The sequence below is a fragment of the Elephantulus edwardii genome, unplaced genomic scaffold, assembly GCF_000299155.1.
Source record: "Elephantulus edwardii isolate Elephantulus edwardi_28Jun2011 unplaced genomic scaffold, EleEdw1.0 scaffold00028, whole genome shotgun sequence".
Classification (NCBI taxonomy): Eukaryota; Metazoa; Chordata; class Mammalia; order Macroscelidea; family Macroscelididae; genus Elephantulus; species Elephantulus edwardii.
The window spans coordinates 1,846,694-1,854,716 of record NW_006399778.1 but is presented as its reverse complement, the minus strand read 5'-3'; the positions used below and the strand labels follow the sequence as shown (position 1 = coordinate 1,854,716).

Sequence of the window (8,023 nt, the reverse complement as noted above, 5' to 3'; positions counted from 1 at the left end):
AAAAAATGTATTTGCTATGAATAAGTCATTGATTGTGCAAAATTCGATCATTCTCTCTCCAGCTCCATTTCTGTTACCGAGTCCATGTTTTCCAATTACTGAATCTTCTTGTTTGTTCCCAGCTTTTGCATTCCAGTCACAACAAACTTAGTGGACTAAAATAACATAAATGAGTTATCTTCTAATTCTATCTATCAAGTCTGGTACAGGTTTCACCAAGCCAAAGTCAAAGTATTGATGGGGCTGTGTTTCTTCTTGAAGCTGCAGGGGAAAAGCCATTTCTTTAACATTCCAGCTTCTAGAAGCTTCTTGTATTTCTTAGCTTGTGGGCCCTTTCCTCTGCCTTAAAGGCCAGCAAAAGAAGTCTCTTTCATGCCTTCATGCTCTACTTCTCTGCAACTGGAAAAGGTTCTGCAATTTTAAATAAATAGGTAAAAAAAGAATTGATGCCTTTGAATTATGGTATTGGAGAAGAGTGTTGAATATCTCATTAATAAACAGATCTGTCTTGGAAGAAGTACAACCAGCATGCTCCTTAGTGGTAAGGGTGGTAAAACTCCATCTCACATACTTTGGGCATGTTACCAGGAGGGGCCAGTCCTTGGAAAAAGAGACCATAGTGGGAAAGGTAGAGGCTTAGTGAGGAGGTACATTGACACAGTGACCATAACAATGGGTTTGAAATATGTCAGAGATAGAGTGATACAGGATAGGGCAGAGTTCCAGTCTGTTGTTGTTCATAGGGCCACTATGAGTCATATTTAACTCAGTGGCTCTTAGCAACAACAGTGTTAATAGTCCAGACTAATCTCCCCACCTTCAAAGTCCTTAACTCTAATCACGTCTGTAAAGTCACTTTTGCCATTAAAGTAACATATTCACAAGTTCTAGGGAGCAGGGCAGGAGCATCTCTTGGTGCTGTTGTCGTTTGGGGCTGTTGAATTGCCTACAACTCGTAACAACTCTCTGAACAACAAATTGAGACCTTGGCCTATCTGACACAATCTCTGCCATGCTCAAACTCGTTATTACAGTCACTGTGTCAATTCATCTTAATGACGGTGGTTCTCTCTGTTACTGAAACTCTACTTCTTCTAAAGACTGCTCCTCCTGATTGCATACCCAAAGTATATAAGACAGAGTTTCTTCATCTTTGTCTCTAAGGGGTACCTGGTTGCATTGCCTCCAAGACAGATTTGTTTGTTCTTTTGGTAGTCCTTGGTATATTCAATACTCATCACCAGCCCAAAGCTGCTATCAGTTCTTCAGTCTTCCTTATTCGTTGTCCAGCTTTCACATGCATGCATATAGAGCAATTAAAAATGCCGTGGATTGGGTCAGATAAATGTTAATCTTCAGACTGACATCCTTGCTCTTAGGATTTTAAAGAGATCCTTGACAACAGATTTTTTCCAGTGTCACACCCTTGATTTCTTAACTGCTGCTATCATGGGGGTGGTGTTGATCCAACTAAAATAAAATTATAACATCAGATTTTTTTTTCTCAATGATGGATATGAGCTGTGGTGCTGGAGAAGAGTATTGAATATACCATGGACTGCTAAGAGAACAAACAGGTTCATCCTAGAGAGGATAAAACCAGTCTGCTCCTTGGAGGCAAGGATTCTGGAGCTCCATCTGACATACTTTGGGCATGTTGCAAGGAGGGTCTTCTTCACTTTCTGTATGCAAAATGGTGTCATCTGCATAACTGAGGTTGTTAGTGAGTCTTCCACCAATCCTGATGCCACATTCTGCTTCATAGAGTCAAGATTTCTAATTATTTCCTCACCCTCCAGGCTGACTAGGTATACAATCCTGAGGGACAGCTTTCCTGATTTTAAGCCGTGCAGTAGCCCCTTGTTCTACTTGAACCACTGCTTCTTGCTACAGGTTCCAAATGAACACGTTTAAATGTCTGTAATTCTTCTCAGTGCTATCCACATGACATCAGCAGTGATACACCTTGCTGAAGGGCATTTTCTGAATCTAGCTTGAATTTTTGGCAGTGCTTTTGTCTGTTTAGTGCTCCAGCCATTTTTTAATAATTTTTAAGGTTTTACTTGGTAAGATATTGTTCAATAATTTCTGTACTCTAATCACATTTTTTTGGAATGTTAAATATCTTTTTTTACCTGAAATAGCTATCGTGTTTATTTTACTCAGTCTAGTGACTTGTCCTTAATCTCAACAAACCTCAGTCTGTTATGTTAAGTCAATTCTGACATTAGTAAAACTCATTCTTTCCTGTGATTTTGCTATATAACATCTAGATTATTTTTTGTATATTTCCTATTTTAAATAATAATAATTATTATTATTGTACACTAGGGGTTCAAGGGCCTAGTGTTACTTCATTTTGGAGGAATATTCTTCTAAGTTATTTGTACAGCACTCTTCTGTCAATTTGCTCTACTGAGGTAATCTGAGTTTGCTGTTGGCTTTGCCATTGGGGGTCAAATGCCGTAACAGCGGCCCAAGATGAACAGAGGTTGGTGGAACAAATCTTTTTTTTGATTGGCTAGGTCTTCCAAATACTTTGGCATAAATTCCTGAGTACATCCAAGGCTGCATCTGTATACTGAAACACCTCAATTGGTATTCCATCAATTCCTGGGCTTTATTTTTTGTCAGTGCCATCAGTATAGCTCGGATTTCTTCCTTCATGACCATCAGTTCTTGATCATATGCTACTTCTTGAAATGGTTCCCTGCCAACCAATATGCTTCTGGGTACAGTGACTCTGTTTTCCTTCCATCTTCTTTCTTCCTGCACCATTCAATGTTTTGCCCCTAGAATCTTTAAGTATTGCAACTCTTAGAAATACTCTTATCTGATTCCCCTAGAGAAAACTTTTTTTTTCTTAGAAACTTTTAGCAGTTATTCCCATTGTATCTGATTAGGCTCACAAACTCATTTCTGAACCAATATTAGTTATGAATATATTACATTAATGAAGCTTTCCAAAAGATTGGTTCGAAAGCTTTATTAATGTAATATATTCATAACTAATACAAGATTAACTAGAAGATTCCTGAACAAGTAGGCAGGTTAGAAAACAAAAACTTGCTTACTTCTGAGTAGCTGCAGCCCAGACACACATACTCAACACTCAAGTTTATTGAAGCATTGTTTACAGTAGTGAAGAATTGGGAACATCCCAAGTGATAAAATACATATAGTGAGGAGAGTCAGAAATAGCAAGTATGAGTCACAAGCACATAATAGCAACAGTGACTTTGACTTGTGATGCTGGAGGAGAGTATTAAAAATACCATGGACTACCAAGAGAACAAACATGTCTGTATTAAAAGGGGTGAAACCAGTTTGTCCATCTCACATACTTTGGGCATGTTGCCAGGAGGGACCAGTCCTTGGTGAAGAACATTGTGCTTGGAATGGTGGAGGGACAGTGCAGAAGATTAAGACCTTAGATGAGATGGATAGATGCAGTGACTGTGGCAATGGGGTCAGGTGTGTGAAACGATGAGGCTGGCTCAGGAAAGGGCATGGTTCAGAGCTGTTGTTCATAAGGCCACTATGAGTTATAGTCGGCTTAACAGCACATTAACAACAAAAGTAACCTATTATTTTTCAACCACACAAGATTAATTTCTGCCCCTTCATACCTTATGCTTATTCACAGATTGTGTTCCCTCAGAGCCCTATGTTTGTCATGAGTCTTCGTGATTCCTCTTTGTATATGTTTTCAACTTCAGCATCTCCTGCTAAATTGTTTCTCAGTATAGAGCACCAAGATCAAGACTCTGTCCCAATTACTTTACTAGGTTCCACCTACATGATATAAGTAGACACTTTGTTTTCTGTACCACTATATTCCCACAACAAAAACATATTCCCAGCATTTTACTTTATTGGCTGCCTGGGCACCTACCCTTAATGGCTTAGAGGTGCTCAACCATCAAGAGTGGCATCCACTTCCTAAATAACATGCCTCTGGAAACTCTATGAACTTTGATAAATGCTTTAGGCCTTTTGTTCATAGGGTCACTATGAGTCGTGTTTGACTTGAAGGCAATCAACACTACCACAACATATTCCCAGCATTTTACTTTATTCGCTGCCTAGGCATCTACCCTTAATAGCTTAGAGGTGCTCAATCATTAGAGGAACTTATCAAGTGAGCTCATTAATATGAAAAAATATTTTACATGCTGTAGAATGCTAGGCAATTTAATTCAGTGTTTGTCACTCATATGCACCTTGGGAAAACTGAACTAGAAAGGCTGATTTACCTCCTCAGTCCCATTGCTCTATGTTGAGCTCCCCAAGAGGACCTTTAACCAACTTTCTTTTGTCCCTTCTATTTGCCCTTCTAGGGTCACTCAGGATGTGTGAACTGTCTCGAATGGAATGAGAAAGGAGAGTAAGTATGTGCAGGAACACCTAGAGGGTGCTGGAGAAAGAATTGAGGAGTCTAGGAAAAGGTTTGCATTCCTCTCGGTAAAACTAAAGATAAGGACAAACCCAAATGAAAATCCCTGTTCTCCTGTGTTCCTAAAGATAGTCCATAATTTCAACACACAATTGCAATTAATCCCAGATGGATGGAGGGTTGGATGACCATCCATAGCTTGCTTTTTTTAACTAAAACCAGAGTGTTGAAGAAATATTGGAAAATTCTTAAATAGAAAAGAATCAACCAATGTTTCCAAGATAACCTTAAGTTCAACAACATCTGCTCTCCTTCAAGGCCTTTGTGGCCTCAATCCTTATCATTGGCTTTGTGGGATGGAGAGGGAACTTGGGAGCTTGAAGAGAGGTCAGAATTTCTCATTGTGCTCACAGCTTGTTGGCTTCTGGATCCGATGATCAGCACACAATTGTGTGGGACCCACTACACCACAAGAAGCTGCTCTCCATGCATACAGGACACACTGCAAATATATTCTCTGTTAAGGTGAGCCACAGAACAAGTGAATGGGGGTCACTGGGCTGTAGGCTTGTTTGTGTTGGTACATGTGTCCCATGTACCCCTGGAATCACATACTTTTTGGATCTTAGCATCTGATGGTGATTCCTGAAAACCTCTTCTTTTTCCATACTCTGCTTCCTCTCTTAGAACCAAGAAGTCAGATCTAAAGGTGGTGATAGTGGATTTTGAAAAGCAGGCAGACCTGACTCTTGACTCCTTCATCTGCCTTTTGACAGCTGTCTGCATCAGACAAATCACCTACTTCTCTGAGCCTGTTTTCTCATCTGTAAAAAGAAAGTAACCATGTGTAGGGTTGATACTCTAATTCTGTGAGTGAACTTAGTAACAGCACCTAGCACAGATGTTTTTAACTAGACCACATTTTTGTAGGAAATTAATCTACTAATTTGTTGTTGGAAAGGACTTGAACTGAAGAACAGTGGAAAGTGGACGTTAGAAATATCTGCAGACCATTTAAGTCCTGTTATGTAGACATGACATGAAACCTGTTCTTCATGGTCTCAGAACAGAAGCAAATGTAGGCTCAGTTCAAGGATGAATTCTCTAATACTTGAATTACCTAAGATTTGAAAATATCTCTGTATCCTAACCTTGAAGTATTCCATTCACTGGGATACGTCCATCTACTAGTGGAAGGTTAGAGGAAATAACCTTTAAGGGCCTTTCAAGCTCTGAGACTTGATAATGCATAACATTTGAGAGTAGATTGTCTTTTGGAAAGCTTCGTTAATGTAGTATTTTCATAACTGATAATCAAGAGGAACTAGAAGATTCCTGAACAAGAAGGATGGTTAGAGAGCCCAAGACCTGCTTACTTCCCAAAAGCTGCAACACAAACTGACATACTCACATCCTTGCTTTTGCAGCATTATTTACGATAGCAAAGAATTGGGAGTAACCTAAGTAATTTAAAAACAAAACAAAACAAAACAAAAAAACACAAACCTACTTATTTGCTTAAATCTTGCCGCCTCTTAGAGTTCTGAATCTCATTTACTATTCCAGAGACTAAATCCTAGAGAAATTTCTGTTGTTGCAATTTGTCCTAAGATAACTTGTCTTATTTGAGAAACAAAACAATGCTGACTCACCTCTTCAATGGCCAAACAAAGGCTTCATTTTGCCCCTGAAATATTTTAGGCTCAGTTTTGAGTCGGTGTATAGTCAGGGAAGAAACCTAAACCATCAGTTTAGCATAATAGAGGACAGAAGAATTATTGAGTTCACACACTACCATTTGATGTTCCCTTGATACACCCTGTGATAGTAAGGGCAAGGCCCTTATATATTTATCAACCTCCTTGACTGAAAAGGGAAAAAAAGTGTATATTAATGATCTCAGCATAGTGGAGACTGTAAAGATGCCACAGAATCAGGAAATGTTCTCATCTGATGCTCATGGGGTCACGTTGTTAGGTACCATCAAGTATGACTCATAGCAACCCTATGAACAGCTGACCTGAACCCTGTACCATGCTCATTGTGACACACGGGAGCCCATTGCTAAACTCATTGTGTCAGTCCATCTCATTGAGGGTCTTCCTCTCCTTCGCTGACCCTCTGTCTTTCTAAGAATGACATCCCTTAAAAGGAATAGCCTCACCTAACTACACTAGTCCTAGCCAACTCAGTGACACAGGATAACCACATAAATATATTGAACCCACCTGCTCCCCCTGGTGGCAACTACTGGGTTTGGTGAATATATCAGCAGCCGTATAGGCCCTTGGTAATAGACTCACCTGTTTGTTTCTACTGTGCATTGAGTATCATCATTCTGGATGGAATAAAAGACTGTTGGTTGTTCTTGAAAACAATTCTGTATATTCCATCTAGCTCTTGTTATGAGGAGTAACTTTTAAAATATTTATGTCCTTAAAGCACTGAAAGTCTTGGTTCTTTTAAAGTTATTAGAAGTATTTGTTATTCATTCCCCAGTTATTATATTATGAGGCAATATGCACATGGAATCCAAAATACTTGCATTTGAACTATCATGCTGAATGTTAGTACTGAACTTGAATTTTCAGTTACTTTGTTATCCGGAGTTACTGGGTAGTACAGAGGGTGTTTGACTGTTAACAAAATAAGTAAGGCATTTTGAGTTTACCTAGAGGTGCCTTAGAAGAAAGTCCTGCCAGTCCTCTTCTTAAAAATCAGCCATTGACAACCCTGTGGCACACACAGTTTTACCCTGACACACATGGGGGTCACCATAAGTTGGAATTGAGGATAGCAACTGCTAACTTGTTGAGGTATCAATAAGATCAAGTACCCAACTCCAGTATCTAGCACATTGTAAATGTTTACTGAATTGTAACAGCAGCTGTAATTACGATCTTAATTAGTTCTTACTTGGAGAGGAATCAGAATAAAGGGATTTCTCAAGTAGTCTAAGTTAGCATGGATCCACTCCAGCAAAGTGAAACAATGTATCCTAAATTAGACCTTTGAACCTATTGCTTCTGCTCAGGGTGCAAAGGGTTTTTATTGAATTGGCTTGGGGAAGCCTATTTCCTTAATCTGTTTTAGAGAGGAAAAAGTGGTATTGATACCTAGACTAGTCCACTGACCTGGCTGGCCTTCCATTTTCTACCCCTAATCCCTTTTCTGATCTCTTCTAACCAGTTCCTGCCGCACGCTGGGGACCGCATCTTGATCACTGGAGCAGCTGACTCCAAGGTGCATGTCCATGACTTGACAGTAAAGGAGACGATCCACATGTTTGGAGACCACACAAACAGAGTGAAACGCATCGCCACAGCACCAATGTGGCCCAACACATTCTGGAGTGCTGCTGAAGATGGACTCATTCGGTAAGGGCCAAGGCATCAAGCAGAGCTCCCCTGCTCCCCCATCCCACCTGCCCCCTTTCTACCATGTCTTTCTGTGGGTCTAGCTTCTTTCAGTCAGCAGTTCCAGTCTGATTTGTTGTCCCACAACAGTTGTCTTTATACATACTCAGCTGCGACTGTCTATTTACCCCACCCTCCCCCTCCCCCTCTTACCTTCTTGTCTGGTTATCTAGGGCTGCTAGAGTGGAAACACCACAACTGGATAGTTTTA

At 39.9% G+C, this 8,023-nt stretch overlaps 1 protein-coding gene across 2 annotated transcripts in view; it reads left to right on the top strand.

Annotated features, from left to right (window-relative positions):
• The window catches only part of WDTC1 (WD and tetratricopeptide repeats 1), a 63,653-nt gene that overhangs the window by 37,688 nt on the left and 17,942 nt on the right, over positions 1 to 8,023 (top strand). For both annotated transcript variants that reach the window (XM_006883469.1, XM_006883468.1), the window contains exons 3-5: positions 4,341 to 4,387; positions 4,810 to 4,921; positions 7,586 to 7,773. In XM_006883469.1, coding sequence (XP_006883531.1) covers positions 4,341 to 4,387; positions 4,810 to 4,921; positions 7,586 to 7,773 — 347 coding nt within the window. The remainder of the gene's footprint in view (positions 1 to 4,340; positions 4,388 to 4,809; positions 4,922 to 7,585; positions 7,774 to 8,023) is intronic.